General features: G+C 39.8%; 1 protein-coding gene across 2 annotated transcripts in view; it reads left to right on the forward strand.

Annotated features, from left to right (window-relative positions):
* larp7 (La ribonucleoprotein 7, transcriptional regulator) overlaps nucleotides 1–21,886 on the forward strand; it is a 70,298-nt gene that overhangs the window by 10,584 nt on the left and 37,828 nt on the right. For both annotated transcript variants that reach the window (XM_084691366.1, XM_084691365.1), the window contains exons 3-4: nucleotides 7,865–7,965; nucleotides 8,133–8,216. In XM_084691366.1, the coding sequence (XP_084547492.1) occupies nucleotides 7,865–7,965; nucleotides 8,133–8,216 (185 nt within the window). The remainder of the gene's footprint in view (nucleotides 1–7,864; nucleotides 7,966–8,132; nucleotides 8,217–21,886) is intronic.

Consider the following 21,886-nt stretch of genomic DNA (forward strand, 5'->3'; position numbering starts at 1 on the left):
TGGTCCACACACAGTTCTCCCCTCTTCCTCCTGCTCTCTCTTCATATACAACCTCAATCACCCCCAGGTGTGCCAATTAGTGCTCAATCAAAAGTACCAATTGTCTTTGCTGGGCTGATAGACTCCATTCATTACAGTATGCTATGCAGTGTTTCCCACATAATTTGATTACCGTATTTCTTTGAATAAATGCCGCCCTCGAATAAACACTGCACCAAAAAAATCATTAAATTGTTATGGAATTTGTTGAATTCAAACTATTTATTACACAAGTAAATCACAAGTGTAGGCTACTAGAATTCCCTCAAGGACTGGCAGACACAAGTGGCTTCCTTGCTACAGGTTTATTTGAAGCTTCTCCAAATCCACTGTGAACTAAACCCACAGTATAACAAGAAAATAAAGACCACATTAGCTTAATATGAAGGCAGAAGGCTGCGGTCCATCAAGACCAAAACCTCACGCCACAAGAACAGTTTCTTCCCATCCGCTGTTGGCCACTTTAACAAGGCCAAGGACCCACACTGACTTTAAATCACAATCTGCACAATGACACCCTGCACATGCAATTTGCACTATTGTATCGTTTGCACTATCTGTATTTTGTGGCATTTTTAGGTTAAATTGTAAATTGCTACTTATATTTTTATGCTAGTTATATTTTTATTTTCTATTCCCCTTAGTATTACCTAGACCCCCCTTAGTATTAGCTAGACTTTGCTCCTTTTGTATAGTTAGTCCACATATTTAAGTTTCAATATTCCTATATGTTTATGTATGCACGTCCCTGCCAAAGTAAATTCCTTGTTGGTGCAAACACTTGCGAATAAAATCCCTTCTGATTCTATGAACATACAATGACATGGACAGCATGTAAATAACGTTGACCAAAGTAAAATACAGACACAAAACAACATACCTCGTTGGCTCCATGCTGTACACAAGGGAATAGAAGTTTCCTTAGATCACTAACATCAGCTATAAATCAAATCAAATTCATTTGTATAGCCCTTTTTACACGCAAGCATGTCACAGAGGGCTTCACATACGCCCATAGAACTGCCCCTCAACCAACCTAAACCCTCAAGGAAGACAAGGAAAAACTCCCAGAAAAACTCCCAACGGGAGAAAAAATTGAAGAAACCTTGGGAGGAGCAATTCAGAGAGGGATCCCCTCCTCCAGAGACGGTCGGTAAGAGAGAGGAGCAGAACACAAGCTAAACATAGTCATACAATGTCAATGGGTTTTGAAACACCAAAAATCCATTGTTCAGCTTTATGGACGTTGGATGGGACCTGGAAACTCGCTGTTGGCCGTCATGGAGACTGGTTTCCGGTTGACGACCTGGTCCAGCGTTGGTAGACCGACGACCAGGCAGGTCCTGACAGCTCAGACCCCCCACAGCCCAAGGGATGTGTGGGGGGGACAGAGAGGAGAACAGGGATTAGAGAATGCCAGGAACAGCTAACAGTTACAGTCGTAATAGAATGAGATCCCCACAGGTCAAGTGTGGACTAGTGCAGCAATTTAACAAAGCTAAGAGGGTATTTGATGCAGCCCCACACACCAAGACAGCGACAGCCCCCCTTGGTTGGAACATGAAATCTGTTCCGGGGGAAACAACTCTAAAATAGGTTATATTTATACAAATAAGGATGAAAACAACCAGCCCCCCGTTGTCTCCAACTAGTAAACTATATAACAAAAAAAATATAGAGCAATGGAACTATTACAGTAACAAAATACAATAACAGGTTTACTTTATTTGTAACATTTAAATGGGCAGTGTGAACATAAGCTAAAATTACAATTTAAAAGTTGCATGTGATACACACATAGGCAAACGCACACCCAGGTTTACATAGAAAGTACACACATACTTACCTTTAACAATCATAGAATTGACTAAACAAGAACGTTTTTAATCTAGTTTTAAATGTCGAAACAGTATCAGCCTCCCTAATTGAGACAGGTAATTTGTTCCAGAGATGAGGTGCTCTATATGAGAACGCCCTACCTCCAGCAGTTTTTTTTCTTAATTTTGGGTATTACCAGATAGCCGGCATCTTGAGACCTTAGAGTCCTTGCGGGGCAATAGGGTGCAAGGAGACCAGAGAGGTACAGTGGTGCCAATCCATGTAGAGATTTGTAAGTTAGTAGTAAAACTTTGAAATCAGCTCTGGCTTGGATAGGGGGCCAGTGTAAAGAGATAAGAGTAGATGTTATATGATCAAACTTTCTTGTTTTTGTCAATAGTCTAGCAGCAGCATTTTGTACCTGCTGTAAATTTTTCAAGTAGGTAATTGCGAGGCCAGAGAACAACACATTGCAGTAGTCCAATCGGGACGTAACAAAAGCGAGAGGAATTTTCGTATTTTGGCAATATTACGTAGATGGAAAAATGCAGTTCTGGTGATTGTTTAATATGGTACTCAAACGAAAGGTCTGGGTCCAATGTGACTCCTAAGTTTTTTACCAACTGGCTTTGAGATACTTTGACGCTATCGAAGTTTAAGGTCAGATTGGATACATTATTTCTGTATTTTTTAGGGCCGAAAATTTGAACCTCAGTTTTATCCGAATTAAGAAGGAAATTTGCTGTCATCCAAGTTCTCAACCCGGAAACACATTTTTCCACAGCATGTGGAAATTCTCCAGGCTTTATGGACATGTATAGCTGAGCATCATCTGCATAACAGTGACAATTTACCCCAGAGCTTTTAATTATGTTTCCTAAAGGCAACAGAGTGAAAATAACAGAGGGCCTAGAACTGAACCCTGTGGTACTATTTACAGTAGTGCTCCTGGATGAGCAACCATCATAGTGGACATATCGTGATCTATCAGATAGATACGATCTAAACCACTGAAGTGAAGTACCAGAGATCCCAACATAGTTCTCCATACGCTCCAGGAGAATCTCATGATCCACAGTGTCAAATGCTGCACTGAGGTCTAGAAGAACCAGAACAGAGATAGAGCCCGCGTCAGAGGCTAATAATAGATCATTGACAACCTTAGCTAATGCAGTTTCAGTGCTGTGGTGAAGACGAAATCCAGACTAGAGGTTCATAAAGCTGATTTGAGGAGAGGTGCTCAGTGAGCTGTTGTGCCACAGCTTTTTTTTAAATTTTGGAGAGAAATGGCAAATTTGAAATTGGCCTGTAGTTGCTAATACAACCTGGATCCAGGTTTGTTTTTTTAAGAAGGGGCTTAATAATAGCTTGTTTGAAATCGTCAGGGACTTGTCCAGTTACAATAGATTTGTTAATAATACTAAGCATGGGTGGTCCAATAATAGGAAGAAGTTCCCTACAAAGTTTGGCAGGGAGGGGATCGAGAAGGCAGCTGATGGGTTTCGAGGAATCTACCAGCTCGATGAACGTTTCCATAGAAATAGGTTTAAAGTGAGTCAGAGCCTCAACATGCAGCATGCTGGGTATAGAGTCAAATTCAGTGTTGATGGCCACTCCTCCAGGACTAGTCTGTAGTTTGTCCCTTATTGCATAGATTTTTTTGGTCAAAGAAATCTAAGAAATCATTGGGAGAGAGATCTGAACTAACACAGAGTGTACTTTTCTTAGTGAGTTTTGCAACAGTATCAAATAGGAACTTTGTGTTGTGTTTGTTCTTACTAATCAATTTGGAGAAATAATCTGATCTGGACCTGATGAGGACTTGCTTGTACTCCATTTGGCTGTCCTTCCAGGCCAGGCGGAAAACCTCCAATTTAGTGGTACGCCACTTATGCTCAAATTTTCTAGTGGACCTCTTGAGAGTGCGGCTTTCCTCTGAATACCATGGAGCCATTTTCTTGTCTTTTCTTTTCCTTGGTTTGAGTGGGGCAACAGAATCTAGGGATAACTGAAGAACCAAATTCAGATCCCTTGTTTTAGCATTTAATGATTTATTTGGGACGTCCACTATAACAACCTTAAACTTTTATTGGTATCATTAAATAGTCCGTGCTTCGCTTGCTGTTAGCTTGTCAACTCTTACTCACGAGCGTCCCAAAAGGCCTTCAAAATAAAGGCACTTTACTCTAACCAAATAAAGTGGCTTAATAATACTGAAGGCAATTATATAACTTTAAATTATGACATTGGTTGAAAATAAATTATACATTATTACAATGTAATTGCGTCAATTACATGATGTACCATACAGCGAGGTAGCTGACTTCTCCACTCGCAAATTTGACTAATCAACCCCAAGTTCACGTGCTACAGATCTGTTGCTGCTGGTGAGCGCTTTTTGCACAGCTTTCTGTTTGAAAGCTAAAGTATAAGAATGTTCTGGCATGCTGCTTCAGATTTCTACACAATGTAGACATGCGCAGCTTCAATTTTACACTAGGCTTTGTGTTTGACCTCCTTGTCTATTTTTTGTTTGTCTATGGCCACACTGCAGCTACAATTCACTAAATCTCTAACTAATTAAACGCCGCCCTCGAATACACGCCGCCTTCTAATAAACGCTGCACCAAAAATGATCATCGTGGTAGGCAGAGCCAGACGTTGTAAACATTAGGGGCTTAGCTCAAACCTAGGTCCTAGTATTGGTTTACTGCGAGACTGTGTGTAGATAGGGGACTACAAGTAATGCTAAGTGTTTTGAACTTATTGTAATATAAACATTACGTTGGACTCAAATATTTGCTAAATGTTTTTGAATATTGTTTTTAACTTGAATGTGTCAGTTTTGGACAAATTTGTGCAGAATTAACTCCCAAAGTTGAGAATTAAGCCCAATCCCAATATCCCCCCCATTGTTTCCCACATATTAGAAAGCTATTTGTGGTGGGGGGTGGGGGGGGTTGAAAATGATTCACACATTCACAAAATCAAAATCACACATTCACAAAATCAAAAACAACAAACAAATAATTTCTGCATATGCAGGTAGCAACGCTAGTGCTAAATAACTATTTAGCTTACTGGTCGGCTCCATGACCCCGGGTAAGTAGCTAGCTAGCTCCTGAGACTTCAAACCAAAAGAACGAAAGGGAACCTTTGATTAACACACGTTCGTAGGTACCTAGCGAAAAGTAGCCTCAACTTTCATAGACCTTTAGCTACGGCACTAAAGCTGAAGGCTCGCTGTTAATAGCTGTTGGTCTTACTAGAACGGCGTAGATATGCATCGTTGCTAACGTGTGCTGACGTTGTGACTGTGCGAATGTGAGAAAGATGCGTTAGTGACAGAGAGATGGAGGAAGAGCAGAGAAAGGAAATGCAGCTGAACGAATACGCTGCGTGTTTTAACCTAAATCGTGTAAAAAATAAAAAAATAATAAACGCAATATGTGGCGGCCGGTGTTGTTCCTGTGGCGCACCGCCACGAATAAGTCTGTGTGGGAAACACTGCCCCCTATGCTCTGAACCCTCAGACTTTCTTGATGTCACCTAATAATTCAGGGGTAGGCAACCCTGGTCCTCAGGTGCCACTGTCCTGCATGTTTTAGATGTTTCCATGCTCCAACACACCTGATTCAAATGAATGGGTTGTTATCAAGCTCTTTGGAAGCTGGGTAATGACCACATTTGAATCAGGTGGGCTGTAGGTTGGCTAGCTAGCTGCAGAGCTGTATCTGCTGTGTTGACATTAATTTGGTAATTGATTGCAGCACGGTCGGACATTATGCACAAATGGGGCGACTCGCAAGTAAACTTAACAATTTTCCCAGAAATAGAAATCGTAGGTTAGGCAACCCCTCACCCAAATTTATTTCTGTCTTATAATTTGACATCAACTTTGGATGTTTTTTGTAGGTAGGCTATATAGTGTATAGTACAGGATAAGATAAATTGGGGTAGGGGGGAGAATACTTTTCAATACTCATATGGATTGACGCAGCAAACCAGTTTAAGAGTAAAAAAATGACAGAACATTATTAAGTTTATTTGATTCACAGCTGCTCCATATAGTGTTTTGACCTCGACAACCAAACGAGTTAACTTTCTAAAGAAGGTGCAATTGCTTGTTTGCTAAGGGTCGTGTCGGTGCTCCAACATTAAAACACTAACATTGGGCCTCATTCTCGAAAATGTTCTCAAGTTTCTTCTGAAATGTTTCTTACGGGCTTCGGAAAAACAACGTAAGAAAAAGACATCCGCGAAATACATGAACGCTTGAAAATGTGTTCCTACGCAGCCGGAAGAGTTTTCTTAAATTGAAAGCGTGTCCTCGTGCTCCTGAATTTGCATACATACACGCCCCGACAGCTCCTTACAGCAGTGACGTGCGCAGTCAGAATCTACACAATTAGGAAAGCAACAGGAACGCAAGTTATGTCCAAGCGAAAAGCAATTGTGCCATATTATATGCCTAGGGTGCACACTCGTCCCTTTTAAATAGGTCGAGTGATCAGTGTTAATTGGATGGCCTAGTTGAATTTATATGATGTGCAAGTTAAAGGTTTTATTTGTCACATACAACATCATACCAGTAGGATGAGCAGTGGAATTGTTCTCCACTGGGTCTAACAGTGTGCTCACTAAGCAAGGTAAATTATTATAATTATTTTAATCCGAGTGTCTGTGGAGTTGATGTGAAAGCAATCACCAACAATTTCTGACAAATTCATTAACACTTCTAACATGGAGTTTTCTTAAATGCAATTGGCCATCTTGTTTTTTTTAAGGAATCGCATTAGAGACAACTGGCCGATTTACGACTGCTATTTCAAGTTTTGAAAGTCTTCTGAAGTTCAGAACAAATCCCAGATGAGAACATTCATGAATGCCAAATATTTTCTTAAATTAAATTCAGAAGAAATTCCTTCTTAAATTGTTCTTAACTGCGTTCGAGAATGAGGCCCATTGTATTCAGAATATAAAATATAGTTTATGGCACTTTTTAATGTATGCTTGTGTAAAGGTGTTCACAACATACCAACCTTTTGTGAACTTGTGAATTTTGCCAGCCGTGTTCTCTGCATATTCTCTGGCGTAAAAAAAAAAGAAAACATCACAAAACGCAATATTTGGCAGCCGGTGTTGATTCTGTGGTGCACCGCCACAAATAGATCTATGTGTGGGAAACACTGCAGAACCAAGATTCAATAAGAACCAGATTTAAGAATCGGAAATAGATACAATTGAAACAATACCCAACCCTATGCAGGAGGCACACTTGTGTAGTGGCAGTCTTTCTGGTATGAGTTGCATCAAGGCAAGATCAAGTTTATCAATAAACAGCAAATGTTTACTCCTCAACAGGTCTGCAAACGCCTTTGTAAACCGAGATTTGTTAAAACGTTTTTTAACCAAGACCGTAGGTCGAGGTTTTTTAACAAATCGAGGCGACAAAGCGTTTGCTGACCAGTCGAAGAGTAAACATTTGGTTTCTTATAAACTACAACAATACGTGGGAAGATCCCAATAAAACACGTCGAATCGTCAGAGCAATCAGATGCACTTGCACTGGTGACGTCACTATATCTCCAAGGCAACATATCAACAACTGAACAGAACAACTCTCTGCTTGGTAAAAAACGTTTATTTACCTCTGCGAACGTTCGGGAGGTCAATAAACGGATTTATTGACTTTTGAGAACGTCTCTAGACCAATAGGAACAGCTTATTAGTCCAATTATAACACTAGTATATAAGAAACTTTTTGTAGTAAACTTGGACTAACTTTTGGACTAGTAAATTGTGAACCATCCTGTTGAAGTGTTGTCATTGTCGTTCTTCATGAAAGTGAAAGACAAATTGTCATTGATCATGCCCGTGTCAAAAACCTAACACTACCCAAATATTCCTGACGTTTGGAATCCTTGCCTATTTCTTTAAGTGTAGCACTGTACATTTCTGCAGTGGAAAATGTACATATTGTCTAAACTGGCATTTTGTGATTTAGATGTGGATTTATCAGTGTTAACCACCTTCAACCGAATGAAGAAGATGTCAACTGACTGCAAACTGATTGCAAGGGCGCTGAAAAACTCATCATTAGTTGAGGTAAATGTTTTAATTTTTTTGCATTTTATCCTGATTTCTGAAATACTAGGTTTTCTGAAACAATTCTACTCATGTTTTCCAGTTACACGTCTTTCAAAAATGGGTCCATATATATATATATATATTTGGTGCAGTTTTTCATAACTTAATTTGTTTATATTTTTTAGGTTAACCTGGAGGGAACGAAAGTTCGAAGACTGAATCCACTGGGAGATGATCCAAAAGATGTTGACACTCGCACAGTCTATGTGGTAAAGATTTCAGGGCAACTACATTTTACAATCTGTTAGAACTTGCCATTTGACTTGACTCTTTGAACTTTAAACTATCTCAATTATAGATGCAATAGCTCACTGAAAGGGTGTGTTCTATTAGGGTTGAGTGCTATTTTTTTTATAGAAGTAATGCCTTCCCTCAATAAAGATATAGTAACATTATTTCGTTTTCAATAATGTCGATAGAGAATAATTAAGAACAGCAGTCCATTTAGTTTCTGTGATGCAGCAGGAAGTTGCGGAGAAATGGTAGCCTATGCTCACTAAAATATACTGACTGAGCACCTTGAGTGGAGTAGCTAATGTCAACCGCGGAAAATGAGTGTCATTGCCGAAAACAGTGGCAGCGATAGCCATGGCAAGGGAGCATCTTCCAATGAAGAAATTATTAATAAAAAGGGTTCATCTTCCTCAGTTATTTTGAAGTACTTTGGCTTTTTGAAATCCTACCAAGAGCAGAGCAATGTTGTGTGTAAATTGTGTAGTAAACAAACAGGTGGCTACCATGTCTGGTAATACAACAAACCTTTACCACCTGAAACAAAATCACTCGTTGGAACATGCAGATAGTGAGTTTGCGCCAAGGTATTGATAGAAATCAAGTTTTTAAAAAGCTGAAGTTACTTGACCCCAGGTATGTGCTCCCTGGCCACAAACATTTCTCTCACACCGCGCTGCCTAAACTTTGAGTGTAGGGAAAAAGTTGAGGAAGAGAAATATTTTGCTACTACTATGGATCTGTGGTCTATTGTCTTAATTATCGTTATCGAATGGAAATATAAATATCTATCGTGATAATTTTGGACCCATATCGCCCAGCCCTATGTTATATCACAAATGGCCTTCTGATACATTGGCCACTGATGGCTTGTTTGCGTGTTTAGTTCAGGATTCAAAATTACTTTCTATCCATAGGTACATTTAATTTGAACTTAAATGCTACTACATACAAATATACAATTATAGAGCAGTCAAGTACATAAAAAAAAGAAAAGGTTCGGGTGGCGTGTTTTGTTCCTTGTGGTGCCAATTTACACCAGGCCCGTTAGAGGTTTTGTCTGTCCTCCACAGCATTTCAGACGAGGAGCTCTGCGCAGTAGCTCTATTGCCAAGTTTGAGATCAAAAAACAACTGTAAACTACTTTGGCTGTCCTATGTTGACTTTTTCATTCTGTATGCTAGGTACAAGATTTTTAGAACTTGCTAAATTGGCTAAATGTAGTTGATTTATTTTTTTAGTCCGTTTTATTGTGCTGATGGTGTTCATTGTTGTTATAACCTAATTTGTTGTGCTGAAGTCGGGCATTGAAGTGGAGTGAAAAGTGAGACTGACTACCCCAATGGGTGGGAGGGCTCAAACCCAAAAAATAGTTTAAATAACAGACATAACCAAAATTGGGGAGGAGGGTGCCCCCAAATTTCACCTCTTCATGGGTCCCAAAACTCTTAGTGGCGCCCCTGGCTGTAGCTTTCTGATTAACTCAAAGTTAATACACATACAAGGTTTTAGCTGTACTCATTACGTTCATCCTCAATTATTTTATATCTATATTTTACTGTGAATTGTGCGTATTCAACCGTCAAGTCACCCGTCAAAGTCCGTCAAGAATAGACAAGCTGCCTATCTTCAGAGAGGGGGGCCGCTTTTGAAACGCGCTGCGGCACATAAATAATGTGAACAGAATGGGAGAACTTTGAAGAACAGCTATGTGAACAGAATGGGAGAACTTTGAAGAACAGCTATGTGAACAGAATGGGAGAACTTTGAAGAACAGCTGTGTTGATTATTGAGACTCAGATAATGTCTGGTTCATTCTGAACTTGGTCTTGTTAGTCCCCCAGAAATGATATCACCTGATCATATATTGGTCAGCGGACAACCGAGTTCACCATATCGATTGGCGTAAAATGCTGTCAATAGCGGCAGTTTTTAAATTGCTACTCTGTTTGGCGTTTTGAATGCTGTAGCCGGTAGCCCCTATTACACAGCCTGTTCAGTCGCGCCCCCAGGCATTTTTCATAGGGGTGGCCAGATGGGGCAAGGGAAAATCTTGGGGTGGCACACCAAAATCAAAACACATAGCCTAACAATAAATGAAACGGTCTGCCTCAAAACCCCTAGACAAAAAGCGCATATGTGTGGCGGTCTGGATGTCGCGGCCGCTCATTGTTGGCTATAAGCCAATAAAGATCAAATCAGTTTTCTGTCAAAATTTAGATTTTTGATGTTATGTATAGGCTAGTTAACACCCTAAACGTAATTGTAATGTAGCCTGCAAAAAGTATATGATTACTTATGAAAAACTTAATTTCAAGTTTTTTGGACATGTTAGCTAGCAAGAGTTTCAATCCATGTCAAATCACATGTTCAGTTTGTCTGAACAGTCACTAGGAAACGCTTCGGTAGCGCGCCAAATTTGTGGAGGGCAAATTCCAACTGGAGTCACTGGACAATAGCACAGATAGTTAGCTAAATACTAGTTAGTTATATGTAACAGAATATTGGTGGCAAAGTGGCAAAGCCTCCTTAAGTGTTTCTACCTATCATTATTAGGGGCCAAGCAGCGAAGCAAAGTTGGACTTGTGTTAACACACTCAACTTTTGAACCGTATGACCGATTAATAAATAAATTAATTATGTTCAATAAGATGTAGCCTACTTGTGTATATTAACTGTTTTATTAGATCAGTTAGCTTGGCTGATAGAGCTGTGCTGACGGGCTTGCCTCGGTTGCACTAAAACATCGTAGTTTGACGACAACTTTTCCCCTGCACTACATCAGTACTTGGCCTGACATCTTCCGTATTTGCTAGGGATGCTTTGCGTTTAGGTGGTATTTTAGACTGGAAGAACTCCTACAGTAACAAGCACAAGGTGCAAACAACCTTAGTCTTGTCGAGGTTTCCATTGGGAAGCTTCTTAAAAATACATTATCCCTGAAGCAAACCAGGCGGCTTCATAGCTGCATCCATGTTAACATGTCGTTTGATGTGATAATTTCATACACAAGGCATACACCCAGATCGAAGACTCGTTCTCGCCCCCTAAAGTGCAATTCAGCTAGGTATACATCCGCGCAAAAATATCAAGGTGAAAGTCAACATAGCTTGCGTAGTATAGACCCAGCTCCCAACCCAATTTTGAGAATAGATTAACGCCGATATTATTGGATGATAAGAGTCTCACGTTAACGCAGCATGTTAACGCCGATAACGGTCCACCACTAGTTTTTTCACAACTACTCCTACAATTTTTGTCGAATCTTCTTCAAAATTGCCACAGATGATTTTCAGACCAAGCCTCACAAAAGTTATCATATGGATTCAGTGTGTCCTTTTTTTTTTTTTTTTTTTTTTGCAGTGGGGGCAGGTCTGCCCCCCCCCCCACCCCTAAGAGCCAAAGTAGAAATCAATTTGGTTCTGAAGAAGCGCTGTCTGAAGCATTCTTTGCCCAAACACCAGACTCAAACACTGAGAAAAAACGCTTCTTCTTAGCCGAAGTGCCAGTACCGTATTAATTAGGCCTACTTGAGGGCTTAACAGAAAATTGTCAAAATGACCATTTTGGCGAGTATCCTTGTAAGCAGTCTAATGAGTTTCAAAGTCTTAAATGAAGGTGAAGAGCTAGAAGAAAACAACTGGATTTGTGTCAGATCCGCAACATGTGCGTCAGGTCTTAGAGACAAACATCTAATAAACCCACTGCTGTCCGTCTAATTAATGTTAATCTAAGAAAAAGAGAAAATCATCTTCATTGAATAACATATGTAGCTTTAATAAGGATTAATTTAAATAATATGTTTGACAAATTAGATCTCTGATTGTAGTCCTTGAAAACCACCAAAATAGTGCTTGAAAAGTCCTTGAAAGTACTGGAATTTCATTAGACAGTATCTATAAGAACCCTGTATCAATTATTTTAGATTTTCAAAACGGTTTGATCGGTACAGCCAAAATCTTGGGCAAAGCCGGCAAACAGGAAGTTGGGTTGTATCTCAGCAAATCTTTGGATTCAAACCTGCATGTACGCAGAACCCTGTTCTGAGGATGTCTAAAATGTTGTTTTTTGTTAATTTTACCGCCTTGACCACCTCATTGCTGCTTGCAGCTACATTTTTATATATTTTTGTGTTGACGTTAGGTAGCTAGCGTCGGCAGCTGTGTACCTAGCAAGCATTAGCAGTATTTGTGTCGGTTAAATGTACGTAGTTTAAATATCAGCTAATTTTCAACTGTAAAGTATAGCAAGCTCTACACTTTTTTTTTTGAAGGATCCCTTGGTAAATCAGCCAATGCCTTGTAGAAAGGGAATAAATAAAAAATACAAAGTTAACACCAACATTTAGTGGCAAAATTGTTATGTCTACAAATTATTTTACATATGGTATAAGTTTAGTTAGCTGCAAATACTGAGGATGGCCTACAGAAGTTGAGTTAACCAATGTCGATGCTAGCTAACATTAGTTACATTTCACTGGGTCTTGCAGCGCTGCTTGATTTACTGAAATTATTATAAAATGTTATGTACTATCTGTTTGCATACTTTAGCAAGTCACAGTATCCCCTGAGAGTGTAACTGAGACAACACAGTAAACTAGAGAGGGTACAATTTCTGGGGAAATTGTAGGGTGTGCTCGCTGGCGTCGGTTGCAGGTGGGTCCGTCCAAGTTTTCCCCTTCTACTGATATTTTCAAGCATTTAGCCTACTCAGAACCCCCTTTGAAACAGCGAACCCCCTTTGAAACAAGCTACTGTAACAACGTTGTCACCGGCAGTATTTCAGATGGAATCGTGATTAAAACAGTATCATCTGCTAACTGAAAATATTCCCCCAAAAACATAAATAACTTTGACATTAATTTAGGGGGAAAAGGCTGATTAGGGCTGCAATTAACAATTATTTTAATCGAATAATCTGTCGATTCTTTTTTTCGATGAATCGCATTTAAAAAAAGCATTAATTTCCAACCTTTTATTCAAAAACAGACCTGACAGTGTAAATTCAAAGTGCAACAAATCTTCAGAATGTGCACAAACAGGCACACCATTTAAAAAAAGTTTATATTAGCGTGTATTTAATGCTATTTTCAGAGATGAGCAATTTATTTTTGTTTTTAAAACTTTATTGAAAATTTAAAGGTTGTGGAAGTAGGCCAGACTATTAGAACAATCTGGTGTATATTTTAGATTTCTTGACACCATTTTGAAAAAATTTAAGATTTGTGAGGATTAAGCTATTTTCAAAGATTAGGTATTTTCTATAAATGTATTTGAATCTTCAATAAAAAAATTAAGGCTGTGGAAGTATACCAGACATTAAGATACTCTGGTGTCTGTTTAAGGTTTTATATTCATAAAAATATTATAAAGGTCAAATTTCAAAATGGTATGGGTAGTTTTCACCCGGTCCCTAACGCGATGTTGCGAAGTAGCGTCTTCCGAATGTGAGACAAATGTCGAATATGAAACTGACTTCACCTCGGTCTATTAACACACTTTTTCGATGTATTTAGTGTGAAATGCTCCCACACCTTGAATAGCTTGGGTCGTATTGATTTCTCTGCGTCCGCCATGTGTTTAGAACAACATTACTCAACAACGTCTCTCCGATGGTCTTTCCTCTACCTCGGCTCTGCTCCGCGCTCAACGAAACTTTTTTTTTTTTTTATACTCAAACATCTGCGACTTCGAGTGGCATAATAGTTGCGCGACACAACAAATTAATAATGAAATTCGTTGCCAACGCTTTTAATATCTGATTTTAATTGATTTAACCGATTCGTTGTTGTAGCCTAAGAAGTTTGCTACGAGCAAGCTAGTTGCTGTTCTAGCCAAATGTCACTAAGGGGATTGTTTGAAAGCGCCAGAAATGAGTGCTTCTTTTCACAAGGTTTAGGCTGTGGCATTGAAGACAGCGACGCACCACACAAGCTTGAGTTTAAATACATTATTTAATGTGACATTGCTTACTGTACATGCAAGTCTTGCTTAAATGTACATGCGCTGCTAGTACACCATGGCACGATACTCGCTGTGCAACAGCACATCTATCCACGTTGTATCCATGCGTCGTTGCTGACGTAGGCTAGCACTGAGTACCCTCCGTTGTCTAAAGGCACTTTTTGCCACAAAAACGTTGTAACCTCATAAACCGTGCAACGGAACGTAAATAAAAATACAAGCAACGCAATCGAGACTAAGACGAATATTTTGACACAGGCGTTGTCTCAGTAGTCCAAATATTGACTGATCCTTAGGGGAACAATGGTTGTGCTCACCGAAGCCGTGAGCACATCCAATAATTCCTTTAATGTAATAAGTCCCCGTTGAAGTGTTGAGCATTAAATTAGCTGCACGGTCTGTAGAACTCTTGGGACAAAGCCACTTTTGTGCTTTGCTAATGCAGATTTGGTCAAATAAAATCACTAAAATGGATGTATTGAGTGGCACATAAAGAGGGGCAAGTACACTTCTCTTCTAGACTTACAAAAAAATCCACTTGTCCCGGACAGGCTAATGTTGACTCTTGATACAGATCAGAATCCATCATATCTTGGACACCCAATATCAGTGAATCTCACAGCCAATTTGTGGAAAAAAGGTGGAAGACTTGTCTAAGTCTGTGAAATAAACTGTTAAAAGGGATTTGATGATCACTAGTCTAGTGATTACGTTATTCTGTGTTGTCATCATTCACTTGAAAAAAAAAACTAACAAAGCAGCTGATATTACCAAAAGTGACAGCAAGCTAGTGGACTGCCGAGCCGCTTTCACTCCAAAATGGCAGAAATGTAGCGCTGCTACTGGGCACTGGTGTTGCAATGGAGCATTCTATTGGCTTTCACTTCTTGTCAATGTAAGTTCTTTGGTTGAGTGTTGGTGTTTCCCTCATACATCACAATAGAATTGGAATGAAACGGAGTGGAAAATTTGACGACAAGCTTCCACACTCATCTGGCCGAGTTCAACTTCTTGTGGGGGGAGGGGTGACACGGGTGTCAGGATCTGCGTGTGGAGATATCAGATAGGATCTGAGCGTGGAGATGTGGATTTCTATGACAATGTTTAAATCGCAATCGTAGACTGTGGTTTCTACAGGCTAAAATTAGTTTTTACATTATTTGAGGTCGATTTGTCCTACAGTGAACTTAAAATCCTGTTTTCCATCAATGAAAATTTAAAATAAAATCCAGACAATATGTAACTCGCGATTGGGGGGCCAGCAATTTTCTCATGGGGGCCGTACGCCCCCCCCCCTTACGCCGCCACTGCCTGTTCAAGGTGGTGCTCAACACAACATATTTAATGTACCACCTCTAAAAACAACCAGACTAGAATATGGCATTCTCTGCCAGTGCTCCAAACAAGAAGAAACTTCACTGGCCCAGTGGCATCTTCTGTTGTGACCGTGTCAAGGATAAATCTTGAGTGAGTGAAAAAGTTAAATAATCAGGGTTCCCGCAGCACTTTGCAGCTAAGGGGGCCGCTTAAGCAACACGCGCCTGCCACCTTAACTACCCTCATTCCAAACCGTGACCAACGCCAGTCTCCCTTTTCTGCGGAACGCGTTAGTGTCAGAAATATTAATCAAGCATTGCAGTCAGTCGGGGAACAAGTTAAGAAAGCTTTATTGCTTGCGGCCGGCCCACAAGGAGACAAAAACATCACACGCCATTGTGCTACAAAGTTTGTCCGCTAGCATGTTGTGGTAGAAACCTATTTAAACAGAACCGCTCTTGACAGTGATTGGTTAAAACAAAGGCATGCAAATGTCATGGCTCTTCTTTAATTGGCTCCCTTGCATAAACCTGGCGCGTGTGTGCGTGCGCTCTCTGACCCCTCTAAGCTTGACCATATGATTAACTCTTTTATGGCCTCTCCATTAAGATAGTGGTCAAGCTCAGGTACCCTTGTTTACGTAAGCCTAGTGTTACCCAGAGTTCAAATTTGGGGGGTAGGCCTCTCTTTGCACACAAAGCTACACAGTATCATTTTATACAAAATAAAAGGTTACATCTTCAATTTTTCCGACAATTAGTCTATCGCACAGAACGCATTAGTCTATCGCACAACCCCCCCCCCCCCCGTCTAACGTCAAACCCCACCCTACCACCTTAACTAACACATTTTCTGTGGGAAACCCTGATTAATTGCCATGGGTGATCAGCCTTTTTTGTCATAGAGGACAGTGAAGCGACTTGGGATACCATAAATGTCCAAATTACACAAAAGGACAAACGACAAAATAGTATGTTTTGTGTTAGTTGGTTTAAAGGAAAGGACTGTCGAATGGCAAGTGTAGGTAAGAATTGTATTTTGTTGTAAGTTGGTATGTCTGATATAATTCTGCATTTGCTGCAGCGTGAACTATAGATGAAAATAACCTACACTTTTGTAGCCCACCCATCCAATATGGCCACCAGCCGTCACTGGTCATTTTAATCTCACAGTAGGCAGGACAATTAAAATTAGATAACTCAAACAAATGTAAGAATTTGAACATTTATATGGCTAGAGGATACAGGAAACACAGGACACTTTATGCAATACAGCAAGAAGTGGGCAGATGTTACAGTTTGAATCGCAATTCCAGCTAAAATACTGCCAAGTTGACAGGGTTGTTAGAATCAGCTTGTTTCAAAGGGGTTTCTTTATGAATGAAATTAATGCACAGTGCCCGTGATGCAGTCGGTGATTAAGATGCCAGTGAAACACTCAAATACATATTACTTGAACTATAGTGGACAGTGCCCATGATCAAATTGGTGGCACACACATTCCTGGAATTATACAGGGTTCGTACGGTCATGGAAAACCTGGAAAAGTCATGGAAATTTAAAATGTTTATTTCCTGGCCTGGAAAAGTGCTTGAAAAAAAGAAAATCCCCAAAGTTTTGGAAAAGTCATGGAAAGTTGTTATAATCATATTTTCATGTTGTTCATTTACGCTGAGTTTTAAATAATTCACATGCTTTCAAAAGAAATGCGTTCAAAATATAAGCAGGCATACGTTCTCATACTAACTGAAAAGTTCGATGGCCATAGCAACAGTAACTCAGAATAGCGCAAGGGATAATTCAAAATGCCAGGAAAGTGTAGATTTAATGATGCTTGGCTACAAATGGAAAGATACATTACAACAGACAAAGACCCGGGACGAGCAAAATGTCGGTTGTGTGGTGGAAAATCATTCAACATTTCAATCATGGGAGAGGCGGCATTAACTAGCCATTCCTAAGGTAGCAAACATCAGAGCGCTGCTGCTATCAAAGCTACAGCAACACCCATAACCGGCTTTCTCAACACAGCGAGGTCCACTGCTACGCCTAGCAGTAGGGGTCGTTAACCGATGCTGTGACAAAAAATTAAGTCCTAACTGCGGAGGTAAGGGGCTTAAGGGCTGAAGGGGCTTATTTTCCCGACTATGACCGGCGTTCTATACATTATGCTGCTTATTACACAGCTACTTGCCAAAAAAATAACTTAACTAAAAAGTTACCGGACTGCTTGCGGAGTGCTACGAAAGATGCGAATCCGAGGCAAAAAGGCCACTTCCCTTGACGGCGGTCAAATATGCATAGCCAAGTTCAAATATTGAAAAATTGTTCACCGCAGAACGTTGGGAAGCCCCATTTAAGTGAATGGAACATTCTACAGTATTACGAACAGCCGTGTAACACTACCTACTTACTAACCGAGAGTGAGGTCATGCCGGGAAATATCAAACTGACGCTGGAACGTATCGACCGAGCGATGGCGAGCCGAGGTTTGATATTTCCCGGCATGACCGAACGGTCGAGGTTAGTAAGTAGTTTATTATATGGCATTTTTAGCTTCTTTTCATTTGGTAAACGAAAATAAATGATACCTCTAGGCTAATTTTAGCTAGCTCTCAAGTCTTCTCATGCTGTGTTTCATGTGTTGCCTAGCAACTCATTACTTTTGATAGAAAGCAGACAACATGGTTCTGCTAAAATGGCTTTAATTTCAACACAAAATAATGACACAAGGGATTAAAAGAGTCTTGTCTTCATCCTCTCTTTTGATGACAAATCTTTTCCGCATCATCTGGATAATAAAACTCAGCAGCTGACTCGTCGCTCATTTTGAAGATGACGTCAGAGGGCAATACGGAGCCGTATTGACCGCTGAGGAGGGCAATTCCAAGCCCCCACCCCTCGACACTCGGCTTGAGGCAACAGCCCCGGTGGGTGTAGTTGGTATTGCATTTCCGATTTTCTACCCGACTTGTCCGGTTGTTTTTATTCTATTAACTCCAGTCAACATATCGAAAACTATCTCCCCCAATAATTTTTGTTAGATTCTCAAACCTGGCTCATACTACTAGCTTTTTCATAGAATAATTTTTCCTGATTTTTGCAAAGATTGAAACCAATCCGAAATGGGTAAACTAGCAGCCCATTTATTTGCTTACGTCAAGAAACGTTGCCTGGAAACGTGCTCGCGGATACGAGCAATGAACGAGCACAAAAGGGAGCATCAGCAAATCGCTGATTTACCTGAGCTGAATGAGAACAAAGAGAAAGGATTTGATAATCTACAGCTGCCTGCCTTTATTGTAGTTTTACAAATGGTTGCACATACATGACGGTTGTTTGTAGAGTTAATTGAAGTTATTTTGAAGCAGATTTAACGATTTTGTAATGAACGCTATTATGCACATGGCATGACAAACGTAATTATAGCATAATCTAATTAGTTATAATATCGTGGCATGTTACGGCTTCATTATATATTGTTGACATGTTATTCTGAGGCATAGACAAAGATGAATAAATCATGTCTGATAACGTCGATATTGTTATGGTCGTTATATTGTTAGAACTTTAAGTCAGTTAACACCACAACGATGGCATTAACAATAAGCTAGTAATTGTAAACAACACTCATCATCATTATAGTAGTAAAGGTATATACTTAATTTGCTTTGCAAAGCTAGAACAACAACGGAGCCAGATATTCAGGTTTAAAGTTTATTTATCCGACACAATACATAAGCAGTTAAACTATAAACACAAAGCAAAAAGAACAACGTATAGGCCCTGCACGTATAATACTACAGTACTAATAGTATTGATTTTCGTAAAGTTCACATGTAGGCTATCTGCTTCTTGATCGGACTTCTACCACATTCTGACAGTTTTCTGCAATGCCTTAGCTCCAGCTCACAAGCTCGTGACTGGTTGTCGCAAAGTATGACGTATACAGCTAGTTGCAAGCATGCATGAGTTTCGGAGCTAGGAACAAGCTTCTGCGCAAGACTGGGCGAGTCGGTCTGGAAAGATGGCGCGGTCTGTTAGGAGCTCTCGCTTGCCTCACTGCGCCACTGAGCACTTTTCATAGAAATGAATGGGTATGCCATTTTGGAAGACAGAAGTAGCTGTCTCTAGTTATATTAACTCTATGGGCAATACGCGTCTGGCATGACTCCCCATTAGCCAATCAGAAAGCTCGTACCGTCGTTGCCATATAATACAACTTTTTAACGTATACACCGAGATTTCACAAAAAGTTTGGTCATGGAAATTTTGTTTAAAGTCATTGAAATTGCATGGAAAAGTCATGGAAATCCATTGGTGAAAATGTGTATGAACCCTGATTATAGATAGGGCACAGTGCCCGCAATGATGTCGGTGACGCACAGATTTCTGGAACTATAGTGCAGTTCCCACTGCCCATGATGAAGCTGGTGATGACAGTTCTTCTCATTGGCTTTGGTACCTATATTTCTCAGATCTCAATTGAAATTCTCTGTCATCTCTAAAGTACTTGTTTATCTTCCATTTATTCTAGTCAAATTGTTAATGCTGTGGTAGCCTAAGTTCATGCACATGATAATGTAGCCATCATTTGTCTTCTGTTACCTACGTTATAAATTGCTAATGCTATGTTGATAAAATATGTACTATATTGGTTCTCTGTTAAATTGTCTTACCAGCCCAACAGAAGTCATCAAATGCACAATGGGTGAGCCAATTGTCATAATTGTAGGCCTAATTCACCGTACAGCGCTTGTACATTTGCAATGAGCTGGCAGTTTTGACATCAATTAGCACATTGATTTATGCAACAATTCACTGATCTATATATCTGAAAGTATATCCACTTCATATTGTCGTTCCTTTTACTAGCCAGCCCCTTTGAAAGCAGCTGAATATCGGTTATAGCCTAAACGCAAATTCGCTTTTAAATAACAAAACTGAATTTCTATTTTCCAATAGGCTACGCTTAGTTTCATTCATTGTGAATGCTTTTGTAGCCTGACGAACTGAGACCCACACAGGACACAATTACTTTTCCCAGGTTCCTTTATTAACTGTTACTTTCGCAGAAAGGCCACCCCAAGAAATTATTTAAAACAAAATAATACAAAACAATACGGCAGTGGACTTAGGACACTGACATAGAAAACAAAACAATATAAATATACAGTCACGCAAACACTGGCATTAGCCACCACATACAAATCCGTAGACATCTATCCAAAAACTCGATCGGGGCGCAAAATGTGCTGGACCGCCACTGATGCATAGCGTTGCATTATTTCGCTATGAGTACTTTTATGTAGTGTCATGTGGATATGTTATTCCTATTCACTGGGGTGTCTCCCCTTAACCCCTTCTGTTGTCCTTGGGTTACTTTGACCCATTTTCTAATTATTTCCATATCAGAAATTTAGGTTTCGTTCAACCAAAACCTTTAAAACCAAAAAGAACAATGTGTATGGTACCGTACAATGCTCTTCACGAGTTAAATAAATGATCATTTCACTACTTTTATTGAATTTTGATGTTCGTTCACTTTTATAGCATTTTCCAAAAAGAATAAATAGGACATTGAAAGAAAGAAATGGTGAAAAACCCCACTAAAGACTCAAAAGGCCCAACAAAAAGCCACAAAAAGGTATAAAAAGACGAATAAATACATCCTCATTTGTTCTCCCTTTCCTAGGAACACAGAAACATATGTCAGTGTAACTCAGTTTAGTGTCATTCATTCAGTCATGTAGTATCTCTTCTCATATTCCAGTTTTTCTATCTCCAGCCTTGTTTTTATTTTATTTTATAAAAAGCCTCTTATACTCTATATTGGGCTCCAGGGTTCTTTTATACAGGGCCCTCACATTGTCTGCTCCAACCTGAAACAAATAAAGAACATTGTCCCTTTGCAAGGCACACAAGTTGAAGTTGTCCATTTGACTACTGTGTTTCAAGGTTCGTTGCTTATACCTTGTGTCTTTGTCTTGGCCTTGAAGTAGAGGACCTATGCTCAGGGGGAGGTAGAACTTCCTCTGTACCCCCAAAATGCTGTCTGAGCAGGCAGGTTTCCTTATCATCTAGGACCTCCACTTGAGAAAGTAAATGGCATATTTGATCAATACACAGCAACCACATATGGCATACATACTGGCATGACTATTAGTTTCGCTGTTACCTCTGTATGGCACAGTGGAAAGACAGTGGATGGTGGCAGCAACACCACTGTATTTCCTGTCACTGCAGAGAACAGTAATACGTTTCACTCCTCAGGGCTCTAGAGAGCAACCAAAATTTGAACGGGTGCGACTAAATATTTTCCTACTCTCATCTTCCGAATAAATTTACCCCCCGGAATAAAAGTACCCC

Source organism: Hypomesus nipponensis, chromosome 25 (assembly GCF_054491055.1).
Source record: "Hypomesus nipponensis isolate SF chromosome 25, ASM5449105v1, whole genome shotgun sequence".
NCBI classification, from domain to species: Eukaryota; Metazoa; Chordata; class Actinopteri; order Osmeriformes; family Osmeridae; genus Hypomesus; species Hypomesus nipponensis.